Here is a 24,476-nt window from a genome sequence, read left to right as displayed (position 1 = left end):
AACTTTTCCAACTGTGCTATTTCCTTCGTCGGTGATCCTTATGGAACAAGTAAATCTCATACCTCAAGCCTACTCAAAATCAGTTCAGGGTACAACTGTACCTGCAAAAAGCAAAACAGGGAAGCTTCTAGAAGAAACATAGGAGCATATTTCCATGATATTAGAAGCTGACAAAGGCTATCTCAGGGCTCAAAGAGCACTAGCCACAATGGGGAGGAAAGTTAGAAGATGTGCTTTGCTTTATAAAAAGTAATCGGACTGCATCCCTCAGCAGAGGCAGGAAGACACACACTACCTCTGTCCCTTCTGTCTCTCTCTGTGACCCTTGGACACTTATTCCGGGGTTGCCAGCATCTTCCTGGGAGGTTCCTTGCGCTGAAGGTGGTATGGAAGCCTCTCCGGTAGGGCTGGTCCGCAAGCTGCAGTGGCCCTACATGACAGTATGTCTCACTGTGACTGACAGCCCCGAAGCTGAGCCTGGAATGCCGGATCGACATCCTCTTCCTGCTGGACAGTTCTGCGGGCACCACCCTGGAGGGCTTCCTGCGGGCCAAGGCTTTTGTGAAGCGCTTCATGCAGGCCGTGCTGAGTGAGGACTCTCGCGCCCGTGTTGGGGTGGCCAGTTACAGCCGGGACCTGACAGTGGCCGTGCCTGTCGGGGAGTACCAGGATGTGCCAGACCTGGCCAGGAGCCTTGACGGCATCCCCTTCCGTGGCGGCCCAACGCTGACCGGCAGTGCCCTGCTGCAGGTGTTAGAGCATGGCTTTGGGAGTGCCAGCAGGACAGGCCAGGACAGACCACGCAGAGTTGTGGTCCTGCTCACCGAGTCACACTCCCACGATGAGGTGGCCGGGCTGGCAGATCACGCAAGGGCCCGGGAGCTGCTCCTCCTGGGCGTGGGCAGTGAGATGGTGCAGGCGGAGCTGGAGGAGATAACCGGCAGCTCGAAGAATGTGATCGTCTACACGGACCCTCAGGACCTATTCAGCCAGATCCCGGAGCTGCAGAGGAGGCTGTGCAGCCAGCCACGACCAGGTAGAGTTGCACATCCTATCCTAGGGCCGGGTTGCCGGCAGGCAGGTTCGTCTTTCTTCTTAGCACCACTAATCATTTTCTTCTCCAGTGCCTGTGCTGGGGACTAGAATCAGAGTCACGCGGCCAGTAGAGACAGGGTGTAGCACTCTGTGGGGAACTAGCTAACACAAGGCACACATACACACAGCATGTCCAAGCGCTCTGCCGATTACAGGTATTACTACTAATTAAACTTGATCATTGTTATTAGTCTTAAGGAGCGCTGAGTCTACCAAGCCTCCTTGAGAAAGGCAGCTTTCTGGCCTCTCTACTGGTAGCTCGTTAGAGAGAAATACATTCTTGGGACACAGGCACACGTACACACGCTTGTTGTTGCACAAACACAGCCAAAGCGAACATTTCCCAAGGTGGTACCTACCCTGTCTCCCTGGCGTGTGCTATAGTACTTCTGTTCCATTGCTCTCAGGGCTGATATTGTGAGTAACTGTGAGAGAAAGAATGGCAGCCCCGGGAGTAGGCATGGGCATGCAGGGGCGGGGCCAGCACCGGGGACACCAGAGCCGGAACATTCCGTAAGAGCGTACTTCAGTATGGAGGAAACTGCACAGGGCACTCAGCATCCCAGGCACATTACTGTCCCCAGAGTCCCCACTCCTGTAGCAGTGCTGAGGACTGCTGTGCCCCCCCCCCCATTCTGTCCCTCTAGGACAGTCTCCTATGGCAAAGTGATTTGGGCTTTATTTTGGTTGCAGATATCCAGAAGAGATGCACCAGCTGCAGAGGGTCCCTGTGTTCGTTCCCTCACGTTAGAATGGATAGTTGTTGCAGTTAACAGACCAGGACTGATAAACTATTACTTAGTACCCTTCTCCTTTGCTCAGTCTCCTCAGCTTTTACCTGAAATCTCCTTGTCTTCCCCCTCCCCCATACCAGCAGTGTCCTCCTCCCAGGACAGCTAGTGGCCCTGTCTCCTCAGGCTCCTGTGATTGTGGCAGTTTCTATATTTTCCTTGTGCCCATTGTGGTTTTTAAGAGCCGATAAATCAGGTCACCAGACCCTCTGACTCCACATTGAAATGTTCCCAATGGCTATCTGCATCTCTAAGAAAGCTGAGCCCGTTCTGCTAGCTTCCGAGAGCTTCTTGTCTGGCTGTTACAGCCTCCACAGTTCCCACACACTGGAAGAGGGAGGAACCGCTTAGAGATACCCACCTGTCAGCTTCAGCTCTCTCCTTCTCCAGAGCCAGCAGGAGCCTCACCTCCTCAGGAACCCCCAAGGCAACCTTGTCCTGCTGCTCCCTCCGGCCCTTTCCCGCTCCCCCTACCGTGCTATAGACTGTGTGGCACACTCATGTTCTTTTCCCACCCACCTGTCATAGAGGGTGGGCATCAGCCCTCTTAATACACGTAATACTAGAGTCCTGTGTGTGGTACGTGCATGTGGCGAAAGGGGACAGGTGAAGTGCAGCCATCGGGGTCTCCAGAAAGACTCCATATGCTTTCATAGATCAGGGGTGAATGACCTGAGCCAGCAGGTGGTTTGACTTTGCCAGCTTGTGGCTTCCGTGTTGAGGTGCAGGTCACCGTGTGTCAATCAGCGAGAAGAAGAAGATGGGGGAGGAAGGCGGGAGGCAAGCAGCTTCCATTTGCTTGTGTTGGAACCGACAGTTTCAAATGTGGAAACCATGCTCCATGTAGATGGTGGCTACCACATTGCCACAGAGGCTGGAAATGGCACCCAAGTGGCCGCTTGTATTCACGCTGGCTGACCTGGACTCACGCCAGGACAGACAAGAGACCTCTTCTGCTTGCTCCTGCAGGCTGCCAAGCACAGTCACTGGACCTGGTGTTCCTGCTGGATGCCTCTGCCTCCGTGGGACCTGAGAACTTCGCACAGATGCAGGCGTTCATCAGGAAATGCACCCTCCATTTTGATGTGAACCCTGATGTGACACAGGTGGGCCTGGTGGTCTATGGCAGCCAGGTGCAGACAGCCTTCGGACTGGACACCCATTCCACCCGCGCCGCCGTGTTGCGGGTCATGAGCCAGGCTCCCTACCTAGGGGGTGTGGGGTCTGCTGGAACAGCCCTGCTGCACATCAACGACAAGGTGATGACCATCCAGAGGGGCGCCCGCCCTGGTGTCCCCAAGGCTGTGGTGATGATCACAGGTGGGAGTGGGGCGGAAGATGCAGCTGTCCCTGCCCAGAAGCTGAGAAGCAATGGCATCTCCGTCTTGGTTGTGAGCGTGGGGGCTGTCGTCAGGGAGGCTGTGCGGAGGCTCGCTGGTCCCCGGGACTCCCTGATCCATGTGGCAGCTTATGCAGACCTACGGTACCATCAGGACGCACTCACTGAGTGGCTATGTAGAGGTGAGTGGGAGAAGGGACGCATCTCTTAGAGCTGTCTGAGCCGTCACAGCTTCCTAGTCCTCATTTACCGTATCTCGGCTTAGGTGTTAAATCCTATAGTCCCACAAAGTTCCATAAATATACATCCAAGGGCCCAAGAATCAGTCTCTGATATCAATCACGTGCTCAGCTGTTACGTCAGGACCAAGGGTGTTCATTCAGCTCCATGGCCTTTAAGATTGAACTGTGCTTGCTTAGAATAAGGGGGCCTTTGGATCTGACCCAGGCTTGGGCACATTCTCTTTTGCAGAAGCCAAGCGGCCAGTCAACCTCTGCAAACCCAGCCCATGTATGAATGAAGGCACCTGTGTCCTGAAGAACGGCAGTTACCGCTGCGAGTGCCGAGGTGGCTGGGGAGGCCCCCACTGTGAGAACCGTGAGTGGGTTCCTTCTGCGAGTGTGGATGGGGATGGTCTCCGTCGTCCTGCCAAGTCCTACAGACTCAGCAGAAGGCAGGCTGTCCTATTCAGTCATCTGCCCGTCCCCTAGGAAACATGTGGAAGGGTCTTCCATGTCCCAGACATTCTTTTCTAGGGTCGGAGATGCAGGGCGATGGCTGAGACAGAAGATCTGCCCTGTGGAGCTTCCATTCTAGTGTGCAGTACAGTGCAGCGGTGGCATTGGGAGGAGTCAGGTGCCCTGGAAACAGCATGACAGCGGGGAGGGAAACGCAGAGCATAGGGACAGTATTGGAGGTGGAACCAGAGACATGCGGGTGAGTAGACACAGGGACAGTATTGGAGGTGGGACCAGAGCATAGGGACAGTATTGGAGGTGGGACCAGAGACATGTGGGTGGGTAGACACAGGGACAGTATTGGAGGTGGGACCAGAGACATGCGGGTGGATAGACACAGGGACAGTGTCAGAGGTGGGACCAGAGACATGCGGGTGGGTAGACACAGGGACAGTGTCAGAGGTGGGACCAGAGACATGCGGGTGGGTAGACACAGGGACAGTGTCAGAGGGGGGACCAGAGACATGCAGGTGGGTAGGCAGTGTGGCAGCCGCTGCCCATTCTTGAGTATCTCCATTTGTTTGGTGACATACGGGAACAGCCTGCTGGGTGGGGGCGAGGTGCTGGAGCCTTAAGAGGAAAGGTGCCATAAGGGAGAGCCAGATAACAGGCCTGGGGGGACAGCAGCACCCGAGCCTCCTACATCAGGCAGAAATCAAGACAACCCCAAGTTATGGGTTTTCAGCCCTCGGTGCACATTGGCTTCCAACGGCCAAGGAGGAGGCATGGGTGGTGGGGTGGAGGTCTGACCTGGCATCTTTCACTCAGGGGATTGAGTTGTGGAGTGAAAAGGACATGAAGTAGCCATTGGCTGAGGGGAAGACTCAAGCACCCTCAAAATTCACTTTCTTTCCCAGGCATCTTGAGAGGCGATGCTCCCATGGCAGAGCCCACAAGAAGACAGCAGCCAACCCCCTCCCAGCAAGCTCCCGGGCATCTCAGGATCTGAAAGACACTGTATGGCCCAGTATACCTCCTGGGGTCCTGGAACAGCTGCTTCCAGCTCTAAGCAGCGCTGTCCTGCCCACAAGCCTCTGCCACAGAGAACTTTGCTGCTTGGGACGTTGGAAACTCCTAACGTGTCAGTATTGATGTCCTGGATCTGCTGGTCACTTTTCTAGAGGATAAGAAAGAGGTCAGGGGAATTTGATGGCCTGTTTGGGGGTCATTTTGACCATCGCAAATGCTAGACAGAATGCTGGAAAGGTTGCAGTGCCCAGAGGAAGGCGTCCGACAGAGTGTACCATGTGATGGTATTGACACAAAACGTGGGCTTCTCCATTTTCCAAAGATAGCTTGTGGATTTAGCTTGAAAAAGGATTTTGTGGCATTTGTGACTTTTTCTGGTGATCAGATCTGCATGTGGGAAAGACATTAGGAAGGTCTCAGACAGCAATCTGACCATTTATAACCAGTCTGAGTATACAGACGGGGCATAGTGTACAAACGGCTCTGGTCTCCCTGTGTGGTTGGTCTGGGTGCTGCGCAGGAAGACCTCCAGGGGGTTTCCTTTCAGAGATTATTAGAGAGGCGAGTGGTACGGGGGTCCTCTTTTTAGTGGTGGCAATGAAGGGCAGACTTCACAAACTCGGTCGGCCATTAAGGAGTGAAGGGGTAACGAGGAGGTTCTCTTTGAAAGCTTATTGGATTGCTTTGTCTTACATGCTTCTCCCGCTCAGTCACTGGTGTATGTGGAGTAGTTGTGTCTGTGTGGCCGAGAGGACTCTTTGAGCACCTAACTCTGCAGCGCTAACGTGTGCTGTTGGGAGCTGGGCTGCCAGCGGCAGCATGGAGCGCTCTGAAGCTGCAGACAGCCTTTGAGAAGCATGGGTAATGTCATGATGCGATGCGTACGACATAAGCTCCCACTGTGAGAGGTCCCCACCATTACAGGTGTAGAGAACCTTGTCGGGGTTCTGTGCGCCAAGTCTGTCTGGCCGAGACGCTACTTCTCTCTCCAGGTTTGCGCTGTGATTCCCCCAGCCACATTTAGACTGCGGATACGGACAGTTCCATATTGTTACATTTCAATCATTGAACCGATCTTCTGGCTCCACGGATAAGGTCTGGTTTGCAGTATGTAGACATTTTTCTATCGGAGCAGTGCTAACTTTCATCCTGTTGCATCCATGATCTTCTCAGCAGTGTCTGTATTTAAGGCTTCCCTGTCAATTCTGCTTTTCCGTCTGCTTTGGTAGCGTGTTCAAGGAGTCAGAATTTGGTCTTGTTGATTTTTAAGTAGAAAATAAATACATTTATGTTCTAAATTTCCTTAATCATTGCATAGGCAGCTTTTTACACATCGGTATGTTTCTTCTCTCCAAGAGTTTCCTGTTTAACATCCAGAGGTTTGGTTTCCAATTGTATGCATGACATTAGCTCCCTTGAGGCATTTCCTGTGTATTTGGTACCTTATCGATTATACAGAAATTAACTCAGAACTTGATTAAGGATCCTTATTGCTAGGCTACCCTTTGTGGCTCGGCCAGTTTTTACAGTTTATATTTAAATTCATTGTGTAAATAATCAAGACTTTTGCCCCGGGTCATGCCATGAAATACAAGGGAAACCCAAAATACAATGAACATTTTATTTAAAAAAATCTAACTCACCACTTGGTAAAGATCACCAAGTGTTTATTTCACAGGAAATAAATGCCCTGGGATTAGAAAGACAATATGCATAAAAAATATTTAGCCTTCAGGAACCAGTGTTCGATAGCTGATTCTGAATGCCCAGAAATGGGGTCGATGAAATGTTTCAACCTGTGTTAATGCCATCACAGAGACGGAGCACAAAAGGACAGCCACTGGCTGCTCACCACTCTGTCCTGCAAGGGGACCAGACATTAAAAACATCTTTAAAGTGGAATGAAGAGGCGATTAACTAACTTTTCTTACAAATGGCCTGGCCACAGGACGGAGTCTGTAAACACAGGGAGTTTCCCCTATCCAATACAGCATTGTTTAAGAGTTTGTCTTTGAAAGGCAGCTGAATCAGCAAAGTCCTTGGTGGAGTCAGTGCCTTAGCTTGGTCCCAAATGTGTCCCTGCTACTGGTCTCCAGAGTTCACGCCTTTGGTGGCCAATGCTCTTTAAGATTACCCCTAACACTGCCAAATGCAGGATTAAAGATAAGGGGTCAGCAGTTTACATTTTCTTGTCACCAAAGCCACTTGGCCATTTTTTCCACCACTTAAAAATCTTGATAAAACAACAGATTGATGGATGGATAAAAAAAAAAAAAGGTGCAATGTCTCACTGATGGCCAATAGACTTAGGTCTCCAAAGAAGCTGCTGCCGCCGCCGTACTCCCTTTGGCCTGGAAAGGGGACAATGCCTCCTTCACGGCACCTCATTCCTTGCTTTTCTTCTGCACAGACTCACCCTTCCTCAGAGGGGCTGTTTATCGACGACTTGACGGAAGCAGGGTTGTCACCAAGGTCCACACTGACGCAGAGTCTCTAGGTGGTTGATTTGTGTTTCCTAACTGGCTCCTTTCTTCTCCCATTCCTGCAGTACCAAACGTAAGCACCCAATAAAGAAAGTTATCCTTTGTAGCCACCTTTAATATACGTAGAAAAGGCAAGAAAACTGTAAGCGCGAAAGCAGTTACAAGCACAGCTAGCCTCATCTCTGTGTGGGGCAGCTCTGGAGAGTTTGCGGCCGTGGGTCACGCAAATGCTGTGATTGATTACTGACGCCTGCATGGTAAGGGGGCGGAGCTCTCATTCAATTAGATGGATTTAATAGTTCACCATTGGTGTGGGTGTCTGTCTCACCAAGTACACAGGACAGGAACAAGGAGCACACTGGGTTCATCAAAGCCAAGGCAGCTCCTAAGCATGCTTCTTCTTATACACATGAGTTAAGAATTAATAATGCTTCTTGCTTAGTCCTTGGGCAAGAAGCCATGACATGGAATCTTGAGCCTTTTATCGCTAGCCTCTTTGGTTTTGATGGTAGACACCCTTTGGATTAAAAGCATTTCAGTTGCAGCCTGCCTGGAATCTACTCCTGAGTGGAGGGGATGCCCTCAGGCTCATTGGGAGAACACTCGAATTAAGTACCTCGCTGGTTAATCAGTGCCAAAGACTGAGCCATGTGGTTTTCTTCAGAGAGCACACCTCTCATGCAGAGCTAATGCCAAAAGCCCATGCAGTGTTCCATCTCCTGCCAAGAGGCCCTGGGGGCGGGCACGGGGGCAGGACTCACCTTGGCTTTCTGTAGGACGGTGCCTTTGCCTGTGACCATGATGGAAAGAGGCCTGTTCTTGAGCACGGAGGCAGAGTTGACTGGGGTAGAGTCTGGGGTGGGGGTGGGGGCGGCAGCTTTGGGTTGTGCCTGAGGAGGAGAACAAGGGCTGGGTCAATAGGTTTACAAACATAAAGCCCGTCTCTCCCGCCTGTGTGCAGGAGCCCCGCATACAGCTCAGAGGAGCTGCAGTGCCCGGCACTCACGCGAGGGCTCATGTTGTCCAGGTGGGTGGTATCCACAGCTGTGCCCAGCGTCACGGGTCCAGCCTCGGCCTTCTTCAGGTTGTCCTTCACCTCCATGATGTTGAGCTCAAGGTCCACAAGCCTGCTCTCCTTGATCCGGCACTCCTCATCCACTCTCTTCAGCTTCTGCTCCAGGTTGGCCAGGACTCCCTTATCTGCAGAGAGAATGAAACTTGCTGCAGAAGCCAGTATTTCAGCCAAGGCCAGGGAGCTACGCTGCACAGAGGCAGGGTTTGCATGCACCCCTTCATGTGGACCACATGTCTGCATGGAACACGGAAAGGTGGGAATGGGCCTTTCAGTGGGCAGTGAACAGCCTTCTAGCTGGGATCTGAGTTATTGGTTCTCACAGGCTCTCGAGGGCAGAGGGGGAGCTCTGCTCCCACAAGCAGACCTGAGCCTGAGCCCAACTTCATGCTGGTGATCCTCACACTCAGTTCTGGCCTGAAGCAACTTTTCCAATGGCCCTTGGAGGGCAACTGGGACATTCTGCCCTGGCCCATACTGTTGCCTCTATCCCCTGGTGCTTGCAGCTTCCCAAGGCCAGACTGGTCCCCAACCTTGGGATCCCCTTGTCCTGGAGTTAAATGATTACCTGCTAGAGCAAGTTGAGAGTGTCACCTATGTTCAACCCAGGGCTCCAGCACCACTTAACAACCATGAGAAACCTGCCCCGCTATTCTTAAGCTTTACGAGCAGCCCTGGGTGGATGGCATGGCAAACAGTAACAGAAGCTCCGTATTAGAAAAATACAGAGGAAAATTAGCTAGTGTTCGTGATGGGTGGCGTTCTGAATTTGCACATAGATATCATTTATAGCCAACATCAATGCTTTGAAATCACTTTCTTATCTGTGACTACGAGATCAAAGAGTTTATTTGCCAGGAGAATAAACGTTAGATGTGCCTTTTCCCTATCTGGAATAGCTATGTCAGAGAGCCAGGGAAGCCTAGACCCCTCCCTTCTTCACAGCCCAGCTCGGTGTATTTAGGGGGTTCCAAGGACTGCTATGGGTGAGCCTCTGTCACCTCATGTCCCAGCCTTCCAATGTGAGCTGCTGATATACATGATGCTGGATCTCGGTCACTAATTTACCAGACTGAATGACACCCAGGAGAGCAGTAAAGCATGCCTGTGATGTCTGGGGTGGTTCCCAGAGCTGAGCTCCCGAATCCGGTGGTAGATGGGAGGATGGTAGACCTGTGGGAGGTGGGGCCTTGTTTGGGACAGTGGGCTCTCAGGACACGACTCTGAGAGCTGTCTTTTGACTACTCTACCAGAGCTCCTTCAGCCTCTAAGTAGTTTCAGATATTACATCAGAGCAATAAAAACCCGCCACAGGATGTCTAAGAGTGCAGATCCCTAGAAACAAAAGGTCTCACGGAGAGGGAAGGAAACAAAGTATCTGCTTACAGATTCAGGCTTTCTGTGGGGCTGGTGAGCTGCTGTGGTGGTCTGAATGAGGATGGCCCCCACTGGTTCATACACTGAATGTTTGGTCCCCAGCAGGGGGAAACTATCAAAGGATTAGGAGGCGTGGCCTTGCTGGAGGGGATGTGTCCCTTTCAAAAGCCCATGCCATTCCTGGTTAGCACTCTCTCAACCGTGTGGTCCCAACATGTGAGCTATTGATCCAGTGCCATGCCTGCCTGCTGCCCCAAGTCCCACCATGACAGTCATGGGCTCAACCACTCTGGAACCATGAGCCCCACAATACATGCTTTCTTTTATAAGCTGCTGCCATGGCAATGGGAAAGTCACCAATACGGCTGCTAACTGAAGCGCTCTCTTGTGTACTTTAAATGGGGTCACCGCTGGACAAATGGGCTCTGTCTTGACTGAAGGAAGGTCTTGGGGACAGTCGCTCTGCTTTTCAGTTGTCATCATGCCACAAGCTTCCCAGGAACTGCTGAGGGCTGCAGACCCCGGCCCCTTGACTTCCTTTGCCTGCTGCAGTGAACTGAGCAAAATAATTTGTTTACCTGTGCCTGCAGCTGCTCTGAGCACGAGACCCTGATTGCAGGGGAGTGGGTTCTGGTGGGCCTGTGACTGAAATATCCTGAGAGCTGGGGTGTGGCCAGAGCCCTATATAAGCTGCCACTGAGCACAAGAAAGTTGGCATTTTTGTATCAAGGAGTCCCCATGTCCCTGTGTCTCTGTCTGTGTGCATGTTTTTAAGTCTCCAACCTAGTTCCCAGCTCGCATATCCCACCATACCCCAGGGTAGTGCAGGCGCTACAAGGAACCTGTCGTCATATTTGTCCCCAAACCTGCTAAGCCAGTTGTGCAGGCTGGCACAACTCTGTAATTTAAATATCCAGTGAGATCCAGGTCAAGTAACTCAAAGTCCTCAGAGGTGGGTTGCTAGGAAACCTCCCTTGGATGATGTGAGACCTCGGAGAATCACCTAGAAGGCCTCAGAATTCTTTGGGTGTCTTGATTTTATGCACTTAAAACAGCAGCCTGGAGATTAAAGTGCACTGCTGGTGTGGTTAACGTAAGGATGACTTGGGACATCAGGTCTCAAACCCATCCTGGGAATAGCCTAACTACCTGCTGGTGCTGTGGACCCTGGTCCGTGGATCTGGGCAGAGACTGCCTCAGACAGAACCAGCGGCCTTTCCAAGAGCGAGGCCACTGGGGGGGGGGGGGGGATCCAGAAGTCAGACAGACAAATCCTGGTCCTTCCCTCTCAAAGCCCTGTTCCACCCTGGCCCTCAACCCGGAGCCCCTACCTGTGCACCTCAGCAGCATCTCTTTGAGTTCCCGCTTGTCTCTGCGGAGCTGAGCCAGGTGCCCCCGGATCTCCTCCTTCTTCCTCTCCAGCCTTTCCTTCTCCTCCGTGTACCGCTTCACCTCGGCCTCGGTCCGGTTCTTCCCAAGTTTGATCTCTACAGACCCAGAGAGGGAAAGGCTGGTACCAGCAGGAATGGATGAGGGCTGGACCTAAGCTCACTTCCTAGACTTAGAACCTAGGGCGCGGCAGAACACCCATGCTGAGCCAGCTCAGCAGGGATGGGGTTGGTCCCTCGGTTTTATTTTCCTGTGTTCGGGGACAGGTTCCTTCACCTCTTTTAACCTGTCTCCTCACACGAAAGGGAGGGACTCAGACTAACTTCATTTTAGACTACTGTCCTGACTAAAAGCCTGGGCCTGATCCATGTACCTGCGCTGGTCACCCTCAGCTTGTCCTTCACAGGCGGGCTGGCACTGGTGGGGGCAGAAACCACGGTGTCCGGGCAGTTGCCTGGGAAGGAGATTCTCTGCTGCTCGGCCTGCAGTTTGACTGTGGGGATTCTCAAGGCAGGCTCCAAGGGTTCCGAAGACTCCTGACTCTCCAGCGGCCTCTGTACCAGGAGAAATCACACTCCATGAACACAGGGCATGGCGAGGTGGCTGGGCACCTAGGGGGTGGGGGGGGGCTTGTACCTGCTGCTCCTCCAGGCTTTCTGGAGACCCTGTGTGGGGCTCATCTGGGGTGAGGCCAGGGTCTGGGTCTACTGTGAGGGTCTCGGCTAGGTCGTCCTGCTGTGGCAATGCTGGGAGCGAGGCCTCTGCCTGTCCCTCACTGGGGCCGTGCAGGAAGGACTTGACAGGAGTGAGATCCAGGTACACTCGGTCGAGCTCACTCTCGCTGTTAGCATCTACAGTAGGGGCAGCCTCCTCAGCAGGCTCTACCTATAGGAAAAAGTCAGGTAGTGTTTTATTGCTTCATTCCCTTGGCTGTAGGGGACCTGGTCTGGGGCCTCCTGTCCCCTCCCATGCTGGAGTTTCTGGGTAGCCCCTTCCCTTCCGAGGGAACTCTCTGTGGAGTCCTGGGTGGGATGGCAGAGTCCAGAGGCAGAAGACCCAGGACGTAGCACTCTGTAAAGGAGAAAGTATCAAGGTCTTTCTATTGGGCGGGGGGGGGGGGCAGGATTGAGGGAGGCGAAGCTGCCAACCACTCTGCCTCGTTCCAGAAACAGGCCCCTGCTGCCGGCATGCTCAGCCTGCCTCAGTTACTGATGTGGCCCTTGAAGGCTAATGGTGTCACCGCTTCTACTCGACACCACCCACCATCGACTCTACCTCAGCACTGACCAGAGAGAATAACTGGGTGTTTTATCTAGATAGGTCTCCAGGTTAGACCTACAACCCCTTGCACAAAAGATGAGGGGTCTGCATTGGTGGCCCTGTAGGTGACCTGGGGGCTGCTCATCTTGGGGACAATCTGACCCTCTGTAACAGAGCTTTGGCAGAAGGACCCGACAGTCCATGCCACCGCCCAAATGCTTACCACCGTCATTGACTCCGACATGACGTCATCGTATAGCTCCTCTGGGCAGTCCCGACTGGGCAGGCCGTCAATGTATGTGTTGGGTTCTGAGAACTTTCTCTGCATCAGTCTGGAAGACATAGATGGGTGCATGAAGCTTCCAGGACCCTGCAGGATCCCACCAGCATCAAAGAATGCAAACAAAAGCCCCTGGCTACACAGAGCTCTGAGTTAAGTGCCCAGAACTCCAAGTCCCTCCTCAGATGCCTACGGTCTTCTTCTTCAGGCCCTTCCCTTTTATATGTTCATCCTAGCACCAGCCACAAGATCTCAGTACATCTCACTTGTACACTTGGGGCAGCTCAGACAAAATGCCTCTCCATTTTGTATGTTAGGGAACAAGCCTGTTCCAGTGGCCAAGCTGGCTTCTGTTAATATTGACCAAGATACACCTGCCTGAGCCCATAGGCCCTTGTGTAAAACAGAAGTGCCTGCCTCGCCCTGCATATCCCAGAATGCACAGCAGACCCAGTGAAGAGTCCAGAGGAAGGGCAAAGGGTGTCAGGGAAGTCACCTAATCTGTCTTTGGGAGCTGGAGAGTGTCTAAACAGGGCTGTGTCACGCAGCTCCTCTGTGGTTAGTTCTCATCTGCGTCTCTGGGCATGCAGCTCCCCTGTGGCTAGCTCTCATCCGGGTCTCCCTGGGCTGTGCCACACAGTTACTAGCTTCCTTCTTTGTACCTCCCTATGCAGGACCAAGCAGGACCCATCTGACCCCGCACTCTCAGTGGCCACACTGCCCCAGCTGCCCACCAGGTCTAGAAGCAGGGCTGGACAGGAAGATGTGCAAAGAAAGGCCTCTTCTTACTCACAAGAGAGAGGTTTTGGCCGCACTCACAATACAGGAAACCCTTTCTGCGTCCACATAGTCATAGGTGAACTCCTCTGGGTCTGTCTTGGAGCCTGATTCTGAAAGCAGGAGGCCTAGCCAGTGGCCCATCTCCTCTGAGGACTTGGCCTAGAAGAACACTGAGAGTCATGAATGCCATCCTAGCCAGTCCCACCCCTAGGCCAGAACAGCTCACTCCCATCCCTACCAACAAGCACAAAATAGCCTGCGTAGGGCACCCCAGTTTTACCAGCACACTGTATCCCCAAGTGAAACCAAAGAGCATTTCCTGGTAGTGAGTGCCACAGTGCCACCCAGTGACATCCCAGACATCAGTGGGGAACACCACGTGTAATCTCTAGACACGTGTTTCTAGGTGCCGATACTACATTCCAGGGTAAGACCACGAAAGATAATCAAGAGTTGTCATCTGCTAGTTGTTGCTAAAATTCTTGGTTACGGAATGACTGTACACATTGTAGGTTGACCCTTTACTTCATGGGCAGTCACTGTCCCTTTTATTGTCTTAACCCATGCTTGCAAGATGGAGACACTTCCTAAGAAATAACAACGTTCAGTTTTGTTTTGGTTTATGACATTAATAATGTCAAGAAATGAAAAATAACCTAATCCAAGAGCCATATTAATTTACCAGCTCAACCCCAGCCAGTCTGCTGTGTGTCCTCTTCTAGGGGACAACGCTTGCTAATCAACTGTAGACAGGGACATTTCTATTCAAATGTCAGTATTGTTTCTATAAAAGCCACAGGCTACCCCTCTGGCCTCATGCCACACGTCCCACCACCCCTCTAGAGATGCAGTTAGAACCCAAGCTTGAACTTTGGTTGGTGTGACGTTCACTGTCATCTTCACTGTCTGTTGAGTGGATACGGAAGGACTGATGAGACGCACTTCTGGGCATGTCTGTGAGGAAGTGCCGCAAGGTTTAAATGAAGGGGGAAACACCCTGCACATGGATAGCACATTCATGGACTGAGGTCCAGCACTGGATAAAAAGGAGATGTCTCCTGGCTGCGGATGCCGTGACCAGTCACCTCACACCTCTGCTGTCATGCTGCCCGCAGGATGCCATGAGTCAAATCAGTTTCTCCTCCTCTAAATTTTTCATCAGCATTTGTTCACAGCCACAAGGAAAGGAAGACAATTAGTTTCTTTCCCATTTATTTCCTGTTGGATTTCTCAATGCTGCCTTTAAAGGTGTCTCCTAGGTCACCGTCCCCACACTGGCAGGTGCAGAGACTTCCTGGTGGTCTAGGTCACTGTCCCCACACAGGTCAGGTGCAGCTGCTTCCTGGTGGTCTAGGTCACCGTCCCCACACTGGCAGGTGCAGAGACTTCCTGGTGGTCTAGGTCACTGTCACCACACTGGGCAGGTTGTCTAGGTCACTGTCCCCACACTGGCAGGTGCAGCTGCTTCCTGGGGGTCTAGGTCACTGTCCCCACACAGGTCAGGTGCAGCTGCTTCCTGGTAGTCTAGGTCACCGTCCCCACACTGGCAGGTGCAGAGACTTCCTGGTGGTCTAGGTCACTGTCACCACACTGGGCAGGTTGTCTAGGTCACTGTCCCCACACTGGCAGGTGCAGAGACTTCCTGGGGGTCTAGGTCACAGGTCACTGTCCCCACACTGGGTAGGTGCAGTGACTTCCTGGTGGTCTAGGTCACTATCCCCACACTGGCAGGTACAGAGACTTCCTGGGGGTCTAGGTCACAGGTCACTGTCCCCACACTGGGCAGGTCAGGAGCTTCCTGGTGGTCTTACTTTTGTCACTTCTTGTCCATTTTCCATCTACACATACCCCAAACAGTAGGATTTTAACATCAATTTGGATCATGTCATCTCTTCTGAACCCCTCCAAGGGCTCCCAAGCTCTTAGGATACAAGCTCTATTCTTTTCCCAGCCTCGTGCTATGTCAAGCGAACATTCATGGAGCCATTATCCTTCCTTTAATCATAACTAGACAAACTAATTGTGTAATTATCCAAATGTCCCCCACACTACCAAACGAGAAAATAAGTTCTGAGGACAGAGGCCAGTTTTCTGTCATCCAATGAGGCTAGTGGGTAAATGAATGGGTGAAGGTGTCTCTGTGCAGCCAGGTTGGTGTAGACGTTTCAGCCACCAGAGGGCAGCATTGAAGCAGATTTTTGGAAGACCCCTGGATCAAGGGCTAAGTGGATGGGAGTTAATGGGCAAGTGCTTACTTGTGAGCAAGAAACTTGGCCCCGCCTGCGGGCTCCTTGCAAGCTTGCATTATGTCATCTCTTGTTTTTGTAGCTGTACCAGGGCACGAACCCAAGGGCAGGGAGAGACCTAAATGTAACTGTATCACAGAGCAAAGTCCTGATCCCAGATAAATCCCGACAGCCCTTGTTTTTGTGTACCTCTGGGTTCTGGTTGGTGACATATGTAGTGGCATTTCGTTTGTATTTTAATAAATAAAGCTTGCCTTAGGATCAAAATAGTAAAACAGCCACACTTCCAGCCTTACAGACCAGGCAGCAATAACACACACCTTTAATCCCAGTAGCCTCAGTAGCTTGCCATAGAAGCCAGGTGGTGCATGTCTTTAATCCCAGTGGTGCATGCCCTTAATTACAGAACTAGAGAGGAGTACAAAACAGGAGGAGACGGCCCTCAGTCTCCGTCCCGTTCTGAGATTCTTGGAGGCAGGATCGCCATTTCGGACTGAGGTAGAGGCAAGAGCCAGTGATTTGCTGTTTTGCTTTTCTGACCTTTAGGTAGAATCCCAATTTCTGTCTGAGTTTTTATTAATCGTGCTATAGGCATGCAAAGTAAACATCACTCCTTTGACTGTCAGAAGCCTCTCTGGCATCTGTAGGAGCTAAAAGTACCCCCTCATTGCCCTAAGTGCAGGAAGCCTCCCATGGTCCCAACCCTGTAACAAAGCCACCTACCCTGAGGTCTGAACAAGAACGGACATTTAAAAAATGCAAACAACGGCAGGTATGGAGGTAAATATAACATGAAGCCACACTGATTCTGTCTCAGTGGGATCATGGTCCTCGGTGCACCCGCTGACAGCTGAGACTGCCCACCCTTGGGTGTCCTTCCTGCCGGCCCCACACCCAGTGTACCTCAAGCTTGGCCAGCTCCTCGCCGTTGTGGAGGATGCGGAAGGAGTACAGGTGGTCAGGGCAGGGGTCTGGAACCACTTCACAGCCCACCAAACTGAGGGGCTGCTGGGCAGCCTTGTTCCGGTTCCGGTCCTGGTAGAAGTGCAGGTGGCTATCTCTAACGAAGCACCAACGTGACTTCCACTGGCTGTTGACCAGTACATTTAGGTAGCCTGCAGGAGGAGACGTAGATGATAGGAGGATGAGGCCACTGGAGGGGACACATCCAAAGAGGACAAAGTCCTCCAGCAAGGGGTGTGGCTGCAAGGGTGGTGTAGGAGGTCCTTCTGTCTATGGGTTGCTTTTAATGAATGAAGAAACTGCCTTGGCCTGTTGATAGGGCAGAACTTAGGTAGGCAGAGAAAACTGGACTGCATGCTGGGAGAAGGAAGGTGGAAAGAGAGATGCCATGGAGCCGCCAGAGACGGACACTAGGAATTTTACCCAGTAAGCCACTGTCACGTGGCGATATACAGATTAATAGAAATGGGTTAATTAATATGTAAGAGTTAGCTAATAAGAAGCTAGAGCTAATGGGCCAAGTAGTGATTTAAATAATACAGTTTCTGTGTGGTTATTTTGGCTCTGGGTGGCCGGGACGAATAAGCAGCCTCCTTCTAACACAGGGGGACCTAGAAAAACCACAGTGCCTAGGGAAGGCACTGTCATCAGGCCTCTTTGAAGGTCACCTGTCTCAGAACCTGTCATGTCATCCTTGATTGAGGCTGTGAATCTCAGACCACCTTGTTTTCTTCCTTTGGGTAAATAGGCCTACAGAGGCAAGGCAATACAGCTAGCTTTGTTCTTGCACAAGTATGGCCAGAGGAATGTGAGATTTGTCCTCCATAGTAGGACTGGTGAGTACATGTGGAGGATGAAGGCTCCCCCACAAGAACTCATCTCCAGGGGTCTGTGTTTCAGCAGGAAACCCTACTTCCCGTACTCAAGCCAAACCTCCTGGTTGCAGAATCTGCTGTTGCCTCTGTTTTCCCAGCTTCCCGGATATGTGCTCCAGACTCAGCCCACAGTGTCTGGCCGTTCTCTTTCATCCTGAGCAGGTGCGTCCACTCTTCTCTAGCCCTGACTCAGTCTACCTTCAGTTAGAAAGTCTAATGTCTAGTGCAGCAAAACTCAGCTTCCATGCTGACCTCCGCTGGGCACATGCGCCTCTCCAGGAACTGCAGCAGTTCCTCTGCAGAACCCATGTCTGCAGCCTGCAGCCTTTTGACCAGGAACCCTGCTCCCCTGTAGTGCATAGAAGCTACCAGAAGCAGGGTATGATGTGGGAGTGGTTTCTTATTAATAAAGAAACTGCCTAGGCCCCTTGATAGGCCAACCCTTAGGTGGGTGGAGTAAACAGAACAGAATGCTGGGAGAAAGAAACTGAGTCAAGGAGTCGCCATGATTCTCCTACCGGACACAGACGCAGTTAAGACCTTCCCTGGTAACACACCTCGTGGTGTTACAGGGATATTAGAAATGGGTTAGATCGATATGTAAGAGCTAGCCAATAAGAGGCTTGGAACTAATGGGCCAGGCAGTGTTTGTACACGGAAAATACAGTTCCCGTGTAATTATTTTGGGGCATAAGCTAGCCATGTGGGCGGCTGGGTGCCGGGGACGCAGCCTCGCTGCTCCTATCACTACAAGGGTGCTCTGATGGCTCTCACTGTCCTCACACAGGATCTAGTCACAAACATGGGCATAAAATTCACTGTAGCAGGACAGAACCTGGTGAAGCATAAAGAACAACCCATAGGGAAGACAAACCCAAACCCCAGCTTTGTGTGCTCTCCGGCCAGCCCCAGAATCCTCTGCCTTCTCTGTTTGGGCTCGCCTTCTAAGACAGGCACCACCACACAGTGAAGAAGCCCAGGGCCCTGGTGGTCGCCATGGGTCGTACTTGATGTCTCGAGGGATCTCTCTGGGGGCTCCAGCGAGGTGGACTTCTTCCTGCCCAGGTTCATCAGGTTGCTCAGTTTGAGGCCAGCAGAACACTTCTTCTTGACTGTCATGACCAGAGAGAAAGCTGTCAGTGATGGGCACAGCCTACCCACACGCAAACCTTCCCCTCTCATCCCACCCAGCCTATACATGCTCGTGCACACACACATGCACGGGTGGTCATGCACACAGACATCTTCCCCACATGAGAATCGACAGGCCAAGTCAGCTATTCACAAAGTCATGCACGCATGGGGATAACAAGCGTCTCGGTGTAGGTGAACCCTGGGAATCTTTACAGACAGCGTGGCCTCAAAGACATCTCAAATAGGACTGGAAAACAGAGCTGGAGGAGGTTCTCACTCCCCCAGGCTGTGGCAAAACTTAACTTTGGTTTGGCCCTCTCTCCTTTCATTCTTTTGGAGGCTATATTAGAATCGGCTACTGCCAAAACAACTAGGGTTGAGCGGGACAGTCAGGTCTCACACCCGGTAGACCATTGCCCTCTCACCCATGAGGTAGAGAGCCATAGCCTGCTTACCATCTTTGGTCTCTGGGACCTCCGGGGGGCCATCAATGGAGCTCCCATACTCTGAAGCTGGCAGGTACTTCTCAGCTATATCTGGCTGTGGACAACAAAGAGATGGACAGGGGTCACCCACTGGGAACCAAGGACTGGAAAACTAAAATTTAAAGGGAAAAAGAGACCTTGAAACCAAATCTCTTCCAGCCAGCACTGAGGTCACTGGGAGGACACTGGCCAAGCTGCCTTTGGAGCTCTCTGGAGTATCTACTATCACCCTCCTTCCTAAGAACCATATTCCACCATCCTCAGGGTTCCTTCCCTGACATCCTGTTTGCAAGTGCTCCAAATACCTGTGGACCTGATTGGACAGTGGGCCCAAGGCCAGTGGGAAGCTGGGCCTGCAGGGAGGACTGCCATCCTCAAGCAGGGGGAAGGGAACCCAAACTCATTCCTGTTGGCAGTCAAACAATGAGTGAAACCCCAAAGACACTCCTTGCTGAGCTGTAGGGCTTTCCATGTGGCCTTTAGCCTTTCAGAGAATAAAGCGCCGTCCCTCCTCATCTTCCTCCTTCTCCTTGCTTAAGTGCTATGTGTACCCTCTTGTTTCCTGCCCTGCCAGAGCTAGGGACACAAGCTGAGACAACCACACTCCTGTGACTGTTGGGTGCTCCCTGCCTGAGATAACCATGCCCCTGTGACTACCATGCCTGTGACTGTTGTGTGCTCTTTGCCTGAGACAACCATGCCCGTGACTATTCTGTGCCTGAGACAACCGTGCCCCCGTGACTGTTGCGTGCCTCCTGTCTTTTGACATTTAGGAATAGGAAGGTTTACCCACAGATTGTTCCACTTAGTCCAGCTTCCTTGATCCTTAAAACCAAAGTTCCCCAGAGGGCTGTGCCAGGCGGCCCTGGAGCCATTGGCTGGGTCTGCATAGGGATGATTCCACCTGGAGGCAAGAGGCTGGTGGGTGGGCAGCCTCAGGCTTGCACAATAAATCTCCAGATTATTATTAGAATATAGACTAATTCACAATAGCCAAATTGCAAGATCAGCCTAGATTTCATCCACAGATGATTAAAGGGAGTGTGGCCCATAAACACCATGGAGTTTTATTCAACCATGAAGAAGAATACAATTGCGTCACTTACATAAGAAAATGAATACATTTGGAGATGGGAGAAAAATAATCAGACTCAGATAAACACTGCATGGGCCCCTCAGTTCTCTACAGATGCATAAAATAATTTATCCATGCCATGGGAATGGCAGCTGCGCTGTGGGGGCGCGGGAGCCAGGGTACGAGCGGATGGAGGTACTGACGCACTTGTATGAACATGTCATCTGAACCCCATCCCTATGTGCAATGAGCTTCGTTCATAAGAAAGGACATGGGGCAAAGTGATCTTTGTTTCAACAGCATTTCCCCTCAACAGGACAACAGTGAGGTCTCCACGCGTGTGTTTCACCCGTTTTCCCGCCAAGCCCCCTTCCTGCTCTCTCTCACCAAGCATTGTGTGCTTCTTATTAATTGGGCTGCAGTACAATTATGAAAAACGAGGCTTTCCATTTTAACTCTGAATTTTTACTAAGGCGGCACAGAATCGGACCTTCACTCTGGGCGGGGTGGAGCCTTACTTTCTGACAGTTCAAGCGCTGGGCATCCGGTGTGTACTGGTTTCCCTCCGCGGCTCCTTCGTAAGGCAGGCCACTCACTTCCTGGATGACCTGGATTGAAGAAGCACTGTGATGGTCATGGATGGCCCTTGCACGGCCCTGCTGCCTGGCCCTCGGGGCAGGGCAACATGGGACCTCAAGGGAGAGAGAACCTTTGAGAACAAAAGCACCCCACCCATGCCCTGACTGCAGCCCCCAAGTGTTCCGAGGATACAGTTTTCCACTTATACACTCCCCCCGCAGGAACCCCCTGATGTGGGGTGCAGGTACCTCTGCATCCCTGGACGCTATGATCCCCTACTGCCACCTGAGGGCAGGGGCTCCGTCCTGTTGTGAGTGTCATGAGTTGTAAGTGTATACTTGTTGATGCTTCCCTGACTTTCTAGGTCTGTGGGTCCAGGGCTGTGGTCTCTACACCGTTTGAAAGCAGGCTTGGTTACTGCTTTGATCTGATAGAAACTCCGTGGCCACCAGTCATGGACCACGTCAACTGGTACTTGGTGCCCAGCCTGTGGACACACAGGTCAGAGGTGGCCCTGACCTCACTAAGCAGTTCTGCATCCTCCTTCTGAGCCCAGGACCACCTGGGAGATTCCCAGAGAGGTAAGACAGTGAAGAAGACAGATGTGTGCATGCACACTCATACCCACACACCCCTTACAGTAACCCTTTGGAAGCAGTGAGAGCAATTTCAAGGACCCTCCATTTTCAATCTCTGCCTACAGCAGTCTGTGGGAGTGAGTTTGAAATTAGAGGAGGCAAAGAATTGGAAGCAGGGCTCTGTGGATGGGGAGACAAGGGTTTCTCATGTCCCAGCCTGTCTCCCACTAGGAGCTTAGATCAATGAAGGAAATGCAGTCTTTCCTGGAATCAGTAGCCTTGTCATGTGACCCCAGCGTAGCCTCAGTCACTGCTTCGGCAACATTAGACAACGTAGCTGGGAGGACTCAGCGTGAAGTACCGCGTACAGGTTAGGTGCTGCACCATCTTTCCTGTCCTTGTTGGCTTAGACCAGAATACACGGAGGCCCTGCTTGGGAAGGGAGCTGACCAGGCCTGCAGCGAGGAGAGGGTTCTCTGTGCATCTCAGACACAGAGCTGGTGTCATCTGCACAGTGCTCTTGTCTTTGAAACCTCCAGCAAGAGCTGTAGGACCAGGCCGAGAGGATGAGTGTCCGGGGAAGGATAGGCAGGGCTGAGCAGACAGAGGAATAGTCCTGGGAACTAAACATAGGAGCAGTGCACATGCGCATATTCCTGTACACGGACATGCTCATAAACATGTGTGCAGTGTCCGTGTATGCTAGGGTGTATGTGTGCACACGTGGGAGTACCCGTGTGGACTTACAAGGATGAGGATGGGCAGGACTGCCAGAAACCGAAAAGGAGAGCTGGGCAAGAGAAAGGAGTTCAACTAGCAACTCAGCCCTGGGTCCCAGGAACACCGCAGAGCCAGCCCAGCCCCTTGCATTCTCTGGGCTTCATCTGGCCAAGTATCCTGCACTTGGTATACCTTGGACCCAGTGCTGAGCACTTACATGTGGTAAAACACCAGCTTAAGATCACTTCACATGCACACACATGCATGTGTGCATGTGCACACACATAGACACACACAACACATGTGCTTGTGCGCACACCAGGCTTTACTTTCCAGAGTCAAATCATCACTCAGGAATCTTCCATGTCCTCCAACCTGCACACATGTCTATACAGCGGCCACTCTGTTCTACACGACTGTCTATAAGCACCTGAAACTCCTTCAGGAAGGACTGAAGCGCATGTCAGTCCCTCCTAGGAGACTGGCTTGGCCAGACTTCTCAGAACATTTAGTGGTTTTCACCAAAACAACTTGTCAGCTGGGCAGTGCTATTGCACCCCTTTAATCCCAGCACTCTGGGAGCAGAGGCAGGCGGATCTCTGTGAGTTCGAGACCAGCCTGGTCTACAGAGCTAGTTCAGAACAGCCAAGGCTATACAAAGAAACCCTGTCTTGGGGAAAAAAAAACCAACAATAAAATAAAAACAAAAACATCAACAAAATAGAAACAGAAACATCTTGTCAGCTTCAAACCTGGGTACTCAGCACACGGGGTTGCCGGTACCTGGGTAGGTACCATTTTCAGTAGTATTTTAATGACACACTTCAGGTTCTTTTCTGGAAGGCTCACGGTGATGACTATACTCAGCCAGGAGGGGTGGGGTGGTGGACACAACGCCACAAATAGCTAGCATGGGCACCGTGGTGGAGCATGCGGCAGGAGGGAGGGGGAAGGTGGTCCCGGCTCTCACTGCGATGACCAGGGGCCCTGCAGGCCTCTGAGACCTTGCTGAACTGTGAGTGTGAGTCTTTCCTGCTTCAAACAGCTTCTGGTTCCATCATGCTCAACATCTTTAACTAGGCAGGAAGTCCCTCCCCCAGGTGCTTCCTCATCACAGCTAGAATACACAGACTAGGCAGAGCAGCGAAGACACATCTAAGGGGGCAAGAATCACAATGCTGTGTAGACAGCCCCGAATCCACAGTCCAGCTGCAACTCCTTTACCAGGTGACAGCTACCTCTGCCCTCTGAGCCTTCATCTCCAGTCCCATAAAACAGGCTCATCAAGCCTGCCCAGCCGCACCCAACGGCTAAACCTGCCCGAAGCCCACAGTCCATGCGGGTCTTTCACAGAGGCAGCAGACACCCAGTGCCCTTCCTCATAGAGGGATGTGATGCCTCGTCAGAAGGAAGACCGCAAAGAGATTCCAGCTACAGCCATTCCCGGCTTCTAAGGATTCTGTGAGCAGCGGAACCCTGTATCTGGTCCATGGCGTTGATCATCAATACCCAGAATGCTAGAAGCCCTGAGCACCTGAGGAGTCATAGACCCTGTCTATTCTCAACCACATCACCCGCCCCTTCGGAAGAAGCTGGGGGCCAGAACTTCAGGAGCCGTCCACTTGAGCGCTGGAGGAAGCAGCTGGGGGAAGCCGCCTAGTGCGTGCTCCTTACCCGAAGCCACTGCTCGGCTTGGTCCTTGCTCTGCAGGCCCAGCACGATCACGTCGGCATTCATCGGCATGATCTTCAGCTTGTGCTCCTTCTTCCGCACCTGCTTCTCCTTGTGCACCACGCTGCTCCCCAGCAAGTTCACGTCCAGCTGAGGGCTGTGATCTTTGGAGGATTTGTAGCACTGGAATTAAAAATGAAAAAAGATGCTACTGCAAAGGAGAGGCCCTTGAACGCTGAAGTGCACTCATCTCCATGGGCCTGACCATGGCCCCAAGCCATAGGGCTGGATGCCCCGAGGCAGGCCCTCTCTCTCTCTCTTTCTCTTTCTCTTTCTCTCTCTCTCTCTCTCTCTCTCTCTCTCTCTCTCTCTCTCTCTCTCTCTCAAGCTTCCTTCTCCCTGACACTGATCAGGGATGCTCCGGGACCTGAATCACCCAGACAGTTCTCCATTGCCCTGGCCTCGGAGAAGGGGTCTCCTCAGGTGTCACTTAGTCTGCTCACAGCCATGTATAATGGCTTCACGAGGTCACTTCCCTTAATGACTGTTGTCTAGCTTGTGTAAGAACCTATGATGCT

The 24,476-nt window shown here is 52.1% G+C and overlaps 2 protein-coding genes across 6 annotated transcripts in view; one reads left to right on the top strand and one right to left on the bottom strand.

The window, feature by feature from the left end:
* The window catches only part of Vwa2 (von Willebrand factor A domain containing 2), a 30,461-nt gene extending 24,056 nt beyond the window's left edge, over positions 1 to 6,405 (top strand). Inside the window, exons 10-13 of one of the 2 annotated variants that reach the window (XR_007592772.1) lie at positions 464 to 1,036; positions 2,856 to 3,407; positions 3,697 to 4,220; positions 4,317 to 6,405. Coding sequence is in view for 1 of the 2 variants with exons in the window: in XM_050147615.1 (XP_050003572.1) it covers positions 464 to 1,036; positions 2,856 to 3,407; positions 3,697 to 3,822; positions 4,820 to 4,911 (1,343 nt within the window). In the remaining variant the exon portion in view is untranslated. The remainder of the gene's footprint in view (positions 1 to 463; positions 1,037 to 2,855; positions 3,408 to 3,696; positions 4,221 to 4,316) is intronic. The other variant, XM_050147615.1, reaches the window with a different exon arrangement.
* A 132-nt stretch (positions 6,406 to 6,537) lies between these two features.
* Positions 6,538 to 24,476, bottom strand: part of Afap1l2 (actin filament associated protein 1 like 2) — a 102,440-nt gene continuing 84,501 nt past the window's right edge. For all 4 annotated transcript variants that reach the window (XM_050147604.1, XM_050147582.1, XM_050147592.1 and 1 more), the window contains 13 exons: positions 23,902 to 24,081; positions 20,869 to 20,958; positions 19,246 to 19,330; positions 18,664 to 18,768; positions 16,722 to 16,933; positions 13,586 to 13,731; positions 12,736 to 12,844; positions 11,889 to 12,137; positions 11,626 to 11,806; positions 11,195 to 11,350; positions 8,421 to 8,614; positions 8,176 to 8,304; positions 6,538 to 7,473 (listed from right to left, as the gene is read on the bottom strand). In XM_050147604.1, coding sequence (XP_050003561.1) covers positions 7,447 to 7,473; positions 8,176 to 8,304; positions 8,421 to 8,614; positions 11,195 to 11,350; positions 11,626 to 11,806; positions 11,889 to 12,137; positions 12,736 to 12,844; positions 13,586 to 13,731; positions 16,722 to 16,933; positions 18,664 to 18,768; positions 19,246 to 19,330; positions 20,869 to 20,958; positions 23,902 to 24,081 — 1,863 coding nt within the window. In that variant the 3' untranslated portion in view covers positions 6,538 to 7,446. The remainder of the gene's footprint in view (positions 7,474 to 8,175; positions 8,305 to 8,420; positions 8,615 to 11,194; positions 11,351 to 11,625; positions 11,807 to 11,888; positions 12,138 to 12,735; positions 12,845 to 13,585; positions 13,732 to 16,721; positions 16,934 to 18,663; positions 18,769 to 19,245; positions 19,331 to 20,868; positions 20,959 to 23,901; positions 24,082 to 24,476) is intronic.

The sequence above is a fragment of the Alexandromys fortis genome, unplaced genomic scaffold (assembly GCF_014885135.2).
Source record: "Alexandromys fortis isolate MF-2015 unplaced genomic scaffold, M_Fortis_MF-2015_v1.1 scaffold_16, whole genome shotgun sequence".
NCBI lineage: Eukaryota > Metazoa > Chordata > Mammalia > Rodentia > Cricetidae > Alexandromys > Alexandromys fortis.
Note: the sequence above shows the minus strand (reverse complement) of the source record. Positions and strands in the feature narration are given on the sequence as shown.